This window comes from Schistocerca serialis, chromosome 6 (assembly GCF_023864345.2).
Source record: "Schistocerca serialis cubense isolate TAMUIC-IGC-003099 chromosome 6, iqSchSeri2.2, whole genome shotgun sequence".
In the NCBI taxonomy this organism is placed as follows: Eukaryota; Metazoa; Arthropoda; class Insecta; order Orthoptera; family Acrididae; genus Schistocerca; species Schistocerca serialis.
The window spans coordinates 567,914,251-567,928,454 of NC_064643.1; the positions used below are offsets into that span (position 1 = coordinate 567,914,251).

Sequence of the window (14,204 nt, forward strand, 5' to 3'; positions counted from 1 at the left end):
TGCTGCAGCCATGTTTAAAATCTTGTTATTATTGTATTATTAGTATTGGGAAGTGATGATACGAGGGCTATTCACAAAGTACATTACGTTTTCGTTTGTGTCCGTTAGGGGCGGGGCTAGTGCGGCCATCCTGCTGTGCTAGTAAGAGGTTCGTGTTGTACTCCGTTGAGTTACTGTGACAGTTTGAAATGTCAGTGTTAATTGAAAATGCCGCGAAGTGTGAAGTGCGTGCTGTAATAAGGTTTCTGACTGCAAAGACCTGTACACCGATAGAAATCTATCGGCAGCTTTGTGAAGTGTATGGGGACAACATAATCACTGAACGTGGACTGCGTGAATGGGTCATAAAATTTAAAAATGGCCGAACTAACGTTCACGACGAAGAGCGAAGTGGAAGACCCAGCATAGTGACTGCCGAACTTGTCGAAAAAGTCGATGCCGCGGTCCGTGAAAACCGTAGTTTCACAATAACGGAACTCTTTACGAGTTTTCCACAAATTTCACGAAGTTTGTTGCATGAAATCATTACCAAAAAGCTTGGTTACGACAAGTTTTGTGCAAGATGGATACCAAAAATCTTGACAGAGATTCACAAAAATCAGGGAATGGCTGCAGTGTTAACGTTTTTGGACGCTTACGAGAAAGATGGCGACTCATTACTTGATCGCATTGTTACTGGTGACAAAACATGGGTTAAGCATGTGAACTGCGATACAAAATTGCAGTCAATGCAGTGGGGGCACACAAATTCCCCCCAAAAACCCAAGAAATGCATGCAGACAATGTCGGCAAGGAAGGTGATGGCGACTGTCTTTTGGGACAGAAAAGGTGTGATTTTTGTGGATTTCCTGGAAAGAGGCACTACAATAAACTCTCAAAGGTATTGCCAAACTCTGCACAACCTCAGAAGAGCAATACAAAACAAGCGCAGGGGGAAGTTGGGCTCAAAGATCTTGCTGATTCACGACAACGCCCGGGCCCACACGGCAAATGCCACTTGTGAAGTTCTCGAATCTTTTAAGTGAGAGATGTTTCCTCATCTGCCGTACAGTCCCGACCTGGCACCAAGCAACTTCCACTTATTCCCAGCAATGAAGAAGTGGTTGGCTATGCAGCATTTTGATGACGATGCACAGCTTCAAGAAGAGGTAACCAAGTCGTTGAAGGCGCAGGCGGCCGAATTTTACGACGAAGGAATTTCCAAGCTCGTCCATCGCTATGATAAGTGCCTTAATTTAAATGGCAACTGTGTAGAAAAGTAGTATTTAAGTGTGGCTTTCATCTGTATATAATTTAAAAAATTTCCAATACTTTATTTATTTTTAATTCCAAAACGTAATGTACTTTGTGGATAGCCCTCGTATATCACTGAACAGTAACATGACACATACCTTATTTTAATGTTGTGATTATTAATATCAGTAATATGGTGACATATGTAGTGCCACAATGATAACTAACTTGTTGTGTGTGTATGTATGTGTACTGTAACTGTATTGATGCTTGCAGTGCCACAGGTCCCTACAATAATAAAAATTCAGTTCAGTTCAATGCAGTCCAAATCGTTTACTCTTCACAGGTTCTAAATCAAACTAAAGATCACAGGCAGAGGGCACTACAGTCTGTTGCTAAAGAGCTGAACAGATGGATAATGATGGTACGCAAGATGAAGGCTATTTACCATACTCTCAATGGTTTCAATATGGATGTCACAAGCAGATGCCTTATTGCAGAGTGCTGGGTGCCTGTGAATGACCTACCAAGGATGACTCAAGCACTGCAAGATGGTGGGGTAAGTGCAGAAAAATTTAAATTCAATACATTTTGTAACATAAACTGTCTATTCCACTTTTGGAAACATGCAGCACATTTTAGTTGCTGCAAAGCTTTATTTTTATTGTTATTGACAAATAACATTGTTAGTTAGTTGAAAAGATTTCCAGTGATGTGGAAATGGGAAGATCTAGCAACAAAAATTGCTATAAATAATAATACTATCTGACACCTTGATAAAATACTTTTAAAAATAATTAAATTAATAAAAGCTATTGAGCTGGGGTGTGTCTTCTTGAACATAATCTCTTTTGTACCTTCTTTCAGAGCTCAGACATTTCCTAAATGATGTTAGCTTCAGCTTTATTCAAACTGATGAACTTTAAAGGTGTTTCAGATCCTTTTTCAGCCTTCTGTTATGACACAAAAGAAAAAAGCTACTTTTTAAATATTTGTGTTCTGTATGAAAGAAAGCTATGTACTGCATATTTATCACTCAGCATTTAATAAAAAGTATTATTTTCAGGTTGCTTCTGGAAGTTCTGTAGCTTCATTTCTTAATATAATTGAAACGTCAGATACTCCACCAACATACGTTAGAACAAATAAGTTCACAGCAGGATTTCAAACCCTTATTGATTCATATGGATCCATAACATACCAAGAAGTTAATCCAGGTTAGTACCACCTCTTTAGCAATATTAGTTCTGTTCACTGTGGTCATCAGGCTAGTTTAGCCATATTTTTTATTTATATTTTTATTTAGAGGCATCACCAATCATCATCCCATAGTGAGTTATATTGCACCATTTGAAAAATAAAATAAAATTTGAGATTATTAACAAGGAATGCACACAGAAGCACATGGTGAGACACCTCCTTCTCCCCCCCCCCCCCCCCCCCCCCACCATCATCCCCCCCCCCTACTTACCACTCTTCACTCAAACCCACATACACATACTGTTTTTCCATGCCTACAAGCTACAAAATGTAGACGAGGCAGGTAAATAATTACAAATATCTATAAAGTGCTGAGATGTATGTGGACATTAGTATAGGACTGAATTGTCTACAAAATGTGACAAGTCATTCACCATTTTTTTTTGTTCTTCTAAGTGGCAGGTAGTCCCCAACAACTATTCTGTATTTCTTTTCTCTGCCTGTGTCAGCATTGAAGTCTCCAAGAAAGACATTAACATAATGTTGAGGGACTTTGAAGTTGGATCCTCAAGAGTTTCCCAGAAGTCATCCACCTTTTGAGGGTCTCTCTTGTTGTCTTCATTTATCAGGCCTGTGTGTTGATAAGGGTGTAAGCCTTATTTCCATATCAAATGGACAGAAGTGAGATCCTGTTTGATGGGGAGGTGAAATTGATTATGGATCCAATTATGTTCCTTCTGACTACGAAGACTATCCCTAGGATCATTGAACTGGAATTTTTTTATCACAAGGTTTCCTTTATCTATTCTGAACTCTTCTGAGTCAAATGGATTCTCATCCACATATCTGGTCTCTTTTAGTGCCAGTATGTAGAAATTCTGGTCTTTTAAAGCGTTGACCAGTTGCTTTAATTTTCCTGTCTTCAGAAGTGTATTGATGTTTAGCATTCCAAACAGGTGTTCTTTCTTGGATTCTACCTTTTGTGTTGAGGTTCTGGGAAGCTCCAATCTTCCCTGTATGATGTTACAGGCTCTCCAGAAACCGACAGCTCTGTTTCCAGTTGCCTAGTGTAGTAGTCTTTACTGAAAGTGTTCCCCTTCCTGCCCTAGGTTTACGATAGTTGTGGGGGGGGGGGGGGGGGGTGAGTATAGCCCATCCACAGAGTTAAAACTCAGGTTGTAAGCCCCAGAGTTTAGTTAAGGCCGCCCCTAACCTGGAGTACAGATGCCTTTTACAGTTGCTCCTAACCTGCAGAACACACTATGAATGCTGAATTCCAATGGAGTTTCCTCCACTGAAGAGTCCAGCACATACTGAGTGTTTATATTATCCATAAAATCAGCATTACCTCTTCCGCCAGTTCTCCCATACTAATGATTTTCATCTCTGCCTTCACTTCCATTGAGGTTTTCGCCATTAAACTGGCAAGAAGCCCTCACAAAGTACTGTTACATGGAGCATGTGAACCTAGGTTTTTAATGAGGTGCTACTCCTCCCCCTCTTCCTTACCTTTCTCAACAATGCTGGGGACCAGCTTAACAAACTTAATTTAAGCAGAAAAAAATGGAGGCATTACTTTCTGGCTGACTCTCATACCTGAGTGGCCTTGGTGGTCTAGCATTAGACTTTACCCCTGGGGATCCCAGAGTGGTGATTTCCCTTCATTCTAGTTCCTCCAGGATGGCTCCAGGTCCACTCAGTCTGCTATCAAATGAACTCATGGGATCTTTGCCTCGGCCAGGGCCGCCACCCTACCCCTCCTAGTGCCGTGACAAAGTAGGTTGTTCCTTACCTACAGTCAGACCAGTAGCCCAGTCATGGGCAGGTGTCACTGATTTTATCTTTAACCTTTGAATAATTTCTTTTACCTCACCATACATTCTTTCAGTCTCTCCATCATCTACAGAGTTAGTAGGCATATAAACTTATACTACTGTGGTGCGGAATATTTTACTTGAGAGGATGCCATCATTACAAAGTGATATGGAAGAGCTGCATGCCATCATGAAAAATAATTTATGCACTTCCTCCTTGTTTTCATGTGTTTTCCATGCCAACACTGCAAATTTTCCAACATTACAAGGTTATTTAGTCATTCATCCAGACTGTCAACCCTGTAACCAGTGAAAAGGCTGCTGCTCTTTTCAGGAACCACAGGCTGTCCTATCCTCTCCACAGATACATTTCCATTATAGTTGCATCTATAGTACAGCTATCTCTATGACTGATGCACAAAAGCCACCCCACCTCGGCAAGATCCATGGTGCATGGAGGATACAACGTGTTGCACCTCAATAACAGTTGCCTTCTTCCATTTATGATTTTGTTTTCTTTAGTTTCCTTTCCTTATTTATCACATTTTGCTGTCTGAAAAAATAATTTGCTAAACATTTAATATCTCACTACTTTTGCAATATAGAGACAGATTTGGAGAGTGGCAATGATAATATTAAACATGCTTCACTTGTCCTCGAATACTTCCATCTCTTTAAATATACTATTATGATGTACATTTCTGATTTTGTGCCCTATGATTCTGTTTCAGTTTAGTTATGTATCTGTATTTTACTCTGCATTATACAAGCCAGCGATGACTGGCAGTTCAAAAGTGATTTAGAAACATCACAACCCATAAGATTTCTTCATTATGGTTTTGTAAAATATACTCTTATCTCATTCTATTTACTTTTACTTGTTGCTTGCCAAATTCAGTTTATGTGATCTTCTAGAAGAATAGTTGTTTGTTTCGATAAATTCTGCTAAGGCGTGATCACTGTCTTTTTCAAATAACTGAATAACGAAACGTATAAGGTCATCCACGTGAGTACAAAGAGAAATCCATTCAATTTCCATTACATGATAAATCACACAAATATAAAGGCTGTCAATCTGACCAAATACCTAGGGATCACAATTATAAGTAAGTTAAATTGAAACACTCACATAGATAAAGTTGTAGGTTAGGCAAACCAAAGACCATATTTTATTGCACACAACACTTTGAAGATGCAACAACTCTATTAAAGAGACTGCCTGTTTGTCCTCTGCTAGAGTATTACTGTGCTTTAGGGGATCCTTACTAGATAAGACTGATGGAGGACACTGAAAAAGTCAAAAGAGGGGCAGCACATTTTGTTCTGTTGTGAAATAGGGGAGGGAGTGTCACAGATATGGTAAATAAGTTGAGGTGGCAATCTTTAAAGTTCGTGAAATTTCATCACCAACTTTCCCCTCTGCATGTGAAAATATTTTCCTGTCATCAATGTATGTAGGGAGAAATGATCATCATAATAAAATAAGAGAAATCAGAGCTTGTACAAAAAGATTTAAGTGCTCTTTCACCCACGCGCTGTTGGAGAGTGGAATGGTAGCGAAATAGCCTGAAGGGGGTTTGTAGAACCCTCTGCCAGGCACTTAAGTGTGTATTGCAGAGTATTCATGTGGATGTAGATGAAGGTATCCAAATCTTTCCACTGAAAACTATTCTTCTGTTTTAGTGTTCATTTTACATTAAAATCTTCCATTATCGCCTTGTAGTGGGATTTGTTGCCAGTCAGCATTTTATGTAACTCTTTGTATAGGTATTCTCTCTCTTTCCATCAGAATGTGAGTAAGCTGGCACCTGATTTTCAAGGAATATTTTCTCCTTATTTTTAAATCAAGTCTTGTTCTACTCTTTGAGATTCAGTAACTATATCTATAACAATGAAAACAATCAATTATTGACAAAATTATTTAATTGAATGGATAAAAAATCTACTCACCAAGTGGTGGCAGAACACACACATAAAAGACTGCTGTAATTCTCAAGCTTTCAGAGCCAGTGGCTCCTTCTTCAGGCAGAAGGGTTGAAGGAGAAGGAAGAAAGGTGAAGGAAAAGGACTGGAGAGGTCTAGGAAAAGGGGTAGATTTTGGAAAAGTCATCCAGAACTGCAGTTCAGGGGAGACTTACCATACGGGAGGAATAGGAAAGACTGATTGTTGGGGGCTGCATCAGATGAGATTTGAAAACCTTAGAGCTTAAAGGTGGAAGACAGGGTAATATGCAAGACAGAGATTACTACTAAAACATCATGCCTGAGCTAATGAGTGAGAAAAGGTAAGTGCATTGTACAACAAAGAGGTGGGAGGGGGGAAGAGGGTGGTGAAAAATAGATGGGAAAGACAATGAAAGATGTAGAAAACTTAGATGGAGTGAAGCAAGGAGCAGTTACAGTGAAGAAATGCTGAGACGGAAGAAATTAACATAAATTAAGGCCAAGTGGGTGGCGGGAACCAAGGAAATGTTGTTGTGCTAGTCCCCACATGCAGAGTTCTGAGAAACTGGTGTCTGGAGGAAGAATCCAGATGATGCATGTGGTGAAACATGCACAGAGGTCACGAATGTTATGTTGTAGAGCATACTCTGTAACAGGATATTGTGAGGTGCCAGTATACACCCCCTGCCTACATCCATTCATCCTAATTGATAATTTGGTGGCAGTCATGCTGATGTAGAATGCCGAACAGTGTTTACATATGACATGTGTCATCTTGCAGGTCTATTTTTCACTCCCCCTCCCACCTCTGTTAGATACAATGCACTTAGCTTTTCACTCTTATTAATTCACGCACAATGTTTTTGTAGTAATTTCTGTCTTGGAAATTACCTGTCTTCCACCTTTAGGCTCTCAGGTTTGATTGGCTTTTTGGGGAAGGAGACCAGACAGCGTGGTCATCGGTCTCATTGGATTAGGGAAGGATGGGGAAGGAAGTTGGCCGTGCCCTTTCAGAGGAACCATCCCAGCATTTGCCTGGAGTGATTTAGGGAAATCACGGAAAACTTTAGGCTCTCAGGTTTTCAAATCTTGCCTGATGCAGCCCCCAGCAATCAGTCTTTCCTTCTCACCCCGTACAGTTAGTCTCCCCTGACCCATGGTTCTGGGTGACTTTCCCAAAATCTACACCTTTTCCTAGACCTCTGCATTTTCTTCACCCTTCTTCCTTCCCCACCAACCCTTCTGCCTGAAGAAGGGGCCACTTACCCTCCCACACATCACCATTAATTTTCTCTTAGTCTCTTCACTATTTTCAAAATCTTCAAGAGGTGTAAGATATATAAAAGAAAAACTTTTTACTTATCTTCTTTATCTTGTTGTTGTTGGCTCCAAGTCTTGCATCTAGGGTACATTCTTGCGGCTGTAATTTTTATAATGTTGCGGGTTGTTGTTGAGCTTAATAACTGATGAAGATTTGCCTCTTGCTATGAGTATCTTTTTATTTTGTCCCATTCTTTATCCCAATAAATAATGATGATTCTTCTATATCACACTGACTTTACAATTCCACTTCAGAACATGAATTCACATTGTTGTTGACAAAATTAGAAATATACATGCATTTACATCAGAGGCATGTCCAATACTACTTAAATTCTGTGGTACTCGCAATATTCCAAAGAGTTTATAAAGCAGAAGAGTTTACAAACTTTCATGTCAAAAGAAAAATATTTACTAACTTGTATCATTGTTTTATAATTGGGTCCAGAAATAAATTTAATAATTGGAGTTAGAGTGTGCATTTAATGATACCAATTGTAAATATATCAGAAATTTCATGATTTCAATTATTTTTAACACGAGAGTTACTTTAACTGTACGTACAGAGTGTAACAAATTAATTTCTTTTTACATATTTTAGCCTGAAATGTAACACAGCATATACAAAATCATATTAAGTTCATTCAGTTAAACAACTGAGATAATTTAAAACTGTACAAGAATCGATGGTATACATGGTATCAGTTATTTCTATAAAAAAAAAAGAGATAAAGTTAGAGGAGGATGACCCATTACAGTATCCCCCAAACAAATTTTGGAAACAGAATGTTTACAATATTTTGTGACAGGCTATATGGTTTGCCAAATGGTGTACAAAATGATGCCCAGGATATAATATAGATGTATAGAAGTATCTGATACATAACTTATTACAGAAAATACAATAAAAATATCTACTACACAAATAATAATCTACAAATGTATCAGGATATGGCACTCAGATTTTCATATCTGTGAAACATACTGACACAAGACAAATAATACAAAATCAAAACTACAACATTGCACCACTAAACCATAGAAATAATTACAGAGACCATGTAAATTACTAGAATTTATAAATTTTAAGTTAAGATCTATACAATGAAACCTTCAAAATCTTTGAAAGAGAAGAGAAAAAATTCCAGAGCTGAAGTGTATCATGAGTGAGCCGACTCGAAAAACTCACAGTGATGGGTACAGACCAAAAGAATATACTCAACCATGAATAGGAATCAATCAGCCACATAAACCAGAATATTTGGGGAAATATTGACAAAATAATGGAAAAATATTAGGGCCAAAGTTTACGATGTGGGGATCAACCCACGAATCCAAACCACGCTGGGTAGAAACCAGCAAAAGAGTTTCATCATGACAAAATGAATAAAGCTCATAATTGTATCAATAAGTCAATTTATACGCAAAGAGTAACTGTAAGAAGCATCTAGCCTTAATCGACAGTTGTACACTCTCCTTGAGTATACACATACACTGTCCCGATTACCAGGGATACCCAAAACAGTGCTCAGCATGAGTCTGTCCACAACTCATCTTCCAATCAGATGCAATATTTCAATACTCAGGATAAATACAGGTAAACACAGTCATAAATTAGTTTTGAATGATGACACAATCCAGTAGCTTGAGAACCAAAATCAGTGTATGAAAGCAGACATGTATACATCTTATTATATTGTCAATACTAGTAAATGTCTTCCACACTATTTGCAAACTGTTCACCCAAACTAACCTACATATATAAAAACCTAGAAGATTCTTTTGCAGTTGATAAAAGAATACATTGTGATTTAAGGTTACATAATGCATTGGAAAGTTAATTCCCCCTACATGTATTTATGCTGAATAATACATGTTGTATACATGAAAGAGGCCTAGAGAGACTGGAAAGTTTCAGAGAGATTATATAACGGTAAGACAGAGATTTAGGAACCAGGTTTTAAACTGTAAGACATTTACAGGACTCTGACCACAATCTAGTGGTTATGAACTGGTGATTGAAACTGAAGAAACTGCAAAAACCTGGGGAATTTAAGGAGATGGGACCTGGATAAACTTAATGAACCAGAGGTTGTAGAAAGTTTCAAGGAGAACTTTAGGGAACGATTGGCAGGAATGGAGGAAAGAAATACGGTAGAAGAAGAATGGGTAGCTTTGAGAGATGAAACAGTGAAGGCAGCAGAGGATCAAGTCGGTAAAAAGATGAGGGCTAGTAGAAATCCTTGGGTAACAGAAGATATATTGAATTTAATTGATGAAAGGAGAAAACATAAAAATGCAGTAAATGAAGCAGGCAGAAAGGAATGCAAACATCTGAAAAATGAGATCGACAGGAAGTGCAAAATGGCTAAGCAGGGATGGCTAGAGGACAAATGCAAGGATGTAGAGGTGTATCTCACTAAGGGTAAGATAGATATTGCCTACAGGAAAATTAAAGAGACCTTTGGAGAAAAGAGAACACCTTTTATGAATATCAAGAGCTCAGTTGGAAACACAGTTCTAAGCAAAGAAGGGAAAGCAGAAAGGTGGAAGGATTATATAGAGGGTCTCTACAAGGGTGATGTACTTGAGGACAATATTATGGAAATGGAAGAGGATGTAGATGAAGATGAAATAGGAGATATGATACTGCGTGAAGAGTTTGACAGAGCACTGAAAGACCAAAGTCAAAACAAGGCCCCAGGAATAGACAACATTTCATTAGAACTACTGACAGCCTTGGGAGAGCCAGCCCTGACAAAACTCTGCCATCTGGTGAGCAAGATGTATGAGACAGGTGAAATACCTTCAGACTTCAAAAAGAATATTATAATTCAAACCCAGCTGCAAAATACTAACGTTTATTCTTTACAGATGAATGGAAAAACTGGTAGAAGCCGACCTTGAGGAAGAGCAGTTTGGATTCTGTAGAAGTGTTGGAACATGTGAGGCAATACTGACCCTGCGACTTATCTTAGAAGATAAATTAAGGAAAGGCAAACCTAAGTTTCTAGCCTTTGTAGACTTAGAGAAAGCTTTTTACAATGTTGACTGGGGTACTCTCTTTCAAATTCTGGAGCTAGCAGGGGTAAAATACAGGGAGCAGAAGGCTATTTACAGTTTGTACAGAAACCAGATGGCAGTTATAAGAGTTGAGGGGCATGAAAGGGAAGCAGTGGTTGGGAAGGGAGTGAGATAGGGTTGTAGCCTATCCCTGATGTTATTCAATCTGTACATTGAGCAAGCAGTAAAGCAAACAAAAGAAAAAATTCAGAGTAGGAATTAAAATCCATGGAGAAGAAATAAAAACTTTGACGTTCGCTGGTGACATTGTAATTCTGTCAGAGACAGCGAAGGACCTGGAAGAGCAGCTGAATGGAGTGGACAGTGTCTTGAAAGGAGGATATAAGATGAACATCAACAAAAGCAAAACGAGGATAATGGAATGCAGTCTAATTAAGTCGGGTGATGCTGAGGGAATTAGATTAGGTAATGAGACACTTAAAGTAGTAAATGAGTTTTGCTATTTGGGGAGCAAAATAACTGGTGATGGTCAAAGTAGAGAGGATATAAAATGTAGACTGGCAATGGCAAGGAATGTGTTTCTGAAGAAGAGAAATTTGTTAACATCAAGTATAGATTTAAGTGTCAGGAAGTCGTTTCTGAATGAATTTGTATGGAGTTTAGCCATGTATGGAAGTGAAACATGGATGATAAGTAGTTAGAACAAGAAAAGAATAGAAGCTTTCAAAATGTGTGCTACAGAAGAATGCTGAAGATTGAATGGATAGATCACATAACTAATGACTAGGTATTGAATAGAATTGAGGAGAAGAGAAATTCGTGGTACAGCTTGACTAAAAGAAGGGATTGGTTGGTAGGACACATTCTGAGCCATCAAGGGATCGCCAATTTAGTACTGGAGGGCAGTGTGGAGGGTAAAAAGCATAGAGGGAGATCAAGAGATGAATACACTAAACAGATTCAGAAGGATGTAGTTTGCAGTAGGTACTCGAAGATGGAGAAGCTTGCACAGGATAGAGTAGCATGGATAGCTGCAGCAAACCAGTCTCTGGACTGGAGACCACAACAACAACAACAACACTGTCTTTAGCAGTCTTGGCTAACAATTCATAAATAATAGTCACAACACAGATCCAGTCAACAGATGCTTGAGTACATTACCCAGCACCCACAAACTCTTGCAAGTTGACTGGTCCAGCAGGTACAGACATACAGCAGTGTGAGGATGGGATGGATCTACCAACATCTTTCAGTTTCCTCCTTAAAGTTCTCATTACATGCTCCAACAGATAGGTAACTTCCCATCTAGTGTTCACATCAAATCCTGAAACATTGTTTTGTGTACTAAATATGCTGTTCAGTACCTCCTTAACATCATACAAGATATGTTCGCATTAGAAACTTTTTTTAAAGTCAATTATATGGGATTTATATCAGTTGAGACAAAAAAGTATTCACATATGAAACATTGATAAACAGAGTTAAAGGCAACAAAAATTGGACTAATAACGTATTACACACAGATATGCTCAGATACTTCTACTAATTTTTGCAGTACAATTTATGAAAATTGTCCCATGTCAAGATTACTAAAAGATCTACTCATTTAGTCTCATGGCATATATATGTCAAATTCTAAACCATATATCTACTACAGAACACAACTATGTAGTGTATCACAGATTTTAACTCAGTCAATGGATAAGATAAAATTCTAGAAATCACATCATGTTACATACTAAATTTGTGACAATGGAAAAAGAACAAACAAACAAAAATCAGATACTTATGACCCATGTCTACATGCTTTCAGTTCAGTGATACTGTGTAATCCAGACAACTTCTTAGATTTTGGATACACAAGTCTGTATGCATTAGAATGTGGATTTTCATGAGTTTCGAATGGTCCAATATAAATATTGAAAAATTTCTTAATCTCAGATGTCAACACTTTAGATTTCTCTTTGGATTTCACCAACACAAGATATCCTCCTTCAAACATAGAAAATCTGCCTTTACCATCATGTCTCTGCTTTCTCCTATCTCCCTGTTTCTTCGTCATCTCCCTAACACATTGTTCCCTCTCTTGTGGATACAGAATTTTACATGGTGGAAACCCAACATTTTCAGAAATAAAGTTAACTGGTCTGTGATTAAACATTATTTCAAATGGTGGAAAACCTGTTGAGGAATGTTGTAAGCTGTTTATAATATCCTCAAAATCATTGACATAATCTATCTAACTGGTATGATTCTTAGTACAATATGTTCTAAACAGCATTCCAATCTGTCTCATATATCTTTCTGCAGGATTACTCAAAGGATGACAAATCAAGGTTAGAATATGTCTTATTTTTGCATGATCAACAAAATCTCTCCAAGCTTGTGATGTAAACTGAAAAACATTTTCAGATATAATTGTCTTAGGAATACCCACCTGATGAAAATATGTGTTTTCAAACTTAGAGATGATTTGGTTACTGGTAGCTTTCTTAAGAGGAAACAGCTTTATGAAGTTCCAAAAGACATCAACTGCCAAAAAAAACATAACAAAATTCATTCGTAGAAATTTTATATAAAATCCAGTTAACCCAACGAAGATTTAAGCTGTTTTTTGTTACAAATGATTCTAATTTTGAAAACACATCTCTTAACAGATTCAAATGTTGTTCCCAAGTCTTTTCAGTGACCAGAATGTCATCTATATACACAATTAATTTTGAGCTCACTTCACTTCCTAAGACAGAACCCAGAGCTCTTATGAATTCAGCTACAGATACCTTTAGCACAAATGGCACTACACAATATTGAAAACACTTTCTAGAATTAATTTCAAGTGGTATCTCATGAAATCCTGAGGTGAAGTCTAAACTACTCATCTACTTTACATAATCAAATTTGTGTAACAGCTCGTCCATGTTCTCAGGATGGTCATTCTCTCTGATAGAAATTTATTAAGATGTCTAGAGTTCAAAACAATTCTCACTCCATCTTTTGTCTTACTTACCACAATTTTAAGCACTCCTACTTCTCTCTATTACACCTCATGTTTCCAATTTGTGAATTTCTTCCTCTGTATCTCTCCTTTTTGAAAATGGTATATTATGTGGCCTGAGAAAGAAAGGTTGATGATCTCTAAGGTAAAGTATGCACTGATAGTCTTTCACTTTTCCTGGTTTTTCACTAAAAACATTTCTAAACTCCAATAACAAATTCCTAAGTTGTTCCTTTTGTATGTCATTAAGAGACATAGCTCCCCTTACTTACGAATCTACTACACTTTCAAAATCCTGATCCTTAGTCTCTTCAAAATCTATATCATCAAACACCTGGTACTCACCTTGATTCACAATGTTTTGCAAATAGGTACAACTTTTCCCATAGCTTAAGATACAGAAATTAGTTTTCACGTAAGTATTAAGTTCCAAAATAAACAATTCTTTAGCAAAACAAGCCTCAACTTTTGCTATCCAATCCACACAAAAAATTATATTTTCTTCCAGACTGGGGATCACTAAGCATCCATGTTCAAAGGTTTTACCTTCTATATTAAATGTTAAAAATACCTGAGATTTTACCAGTTTGCTTTGCTTACCTGTAGCTCCTCTTATTTTTGTACCTACAACAGGTGTTTCCACAAAATTCTTACTATATTTAATCTTGTCTCTA

At 37.6% G+C, this 14,204-nt stretch overlaps 1 protein-coding gene across 1 annotated transcript in view; it reads left to right on the plus strand.

Annotated features, from left to right (window-relative positions):
* LOC126483942 (V-type proton ATPase 116 kDa subunit a 1-like) overlaps window positions 1-14,204 on the plus strand; it is a 195,985-nt gene that overhangs the window by 71,162 nt on the left and 110,619 nt on the right. Inside the window, exons 6-7 of the mRNA XM_050107230.1 lie at window positions 1,580-1,792; window positions 2,300-2,450. Coding sequence (XP_049963187.1) covers window positions 1,580-1,792; window positions 2,300-2,450 — 364 coding nt within the window. The remainder of the gene's footprint in view (window positions 1-1,579; window positions 1,793-2,299; window positions 2,451-14,204) is intronic.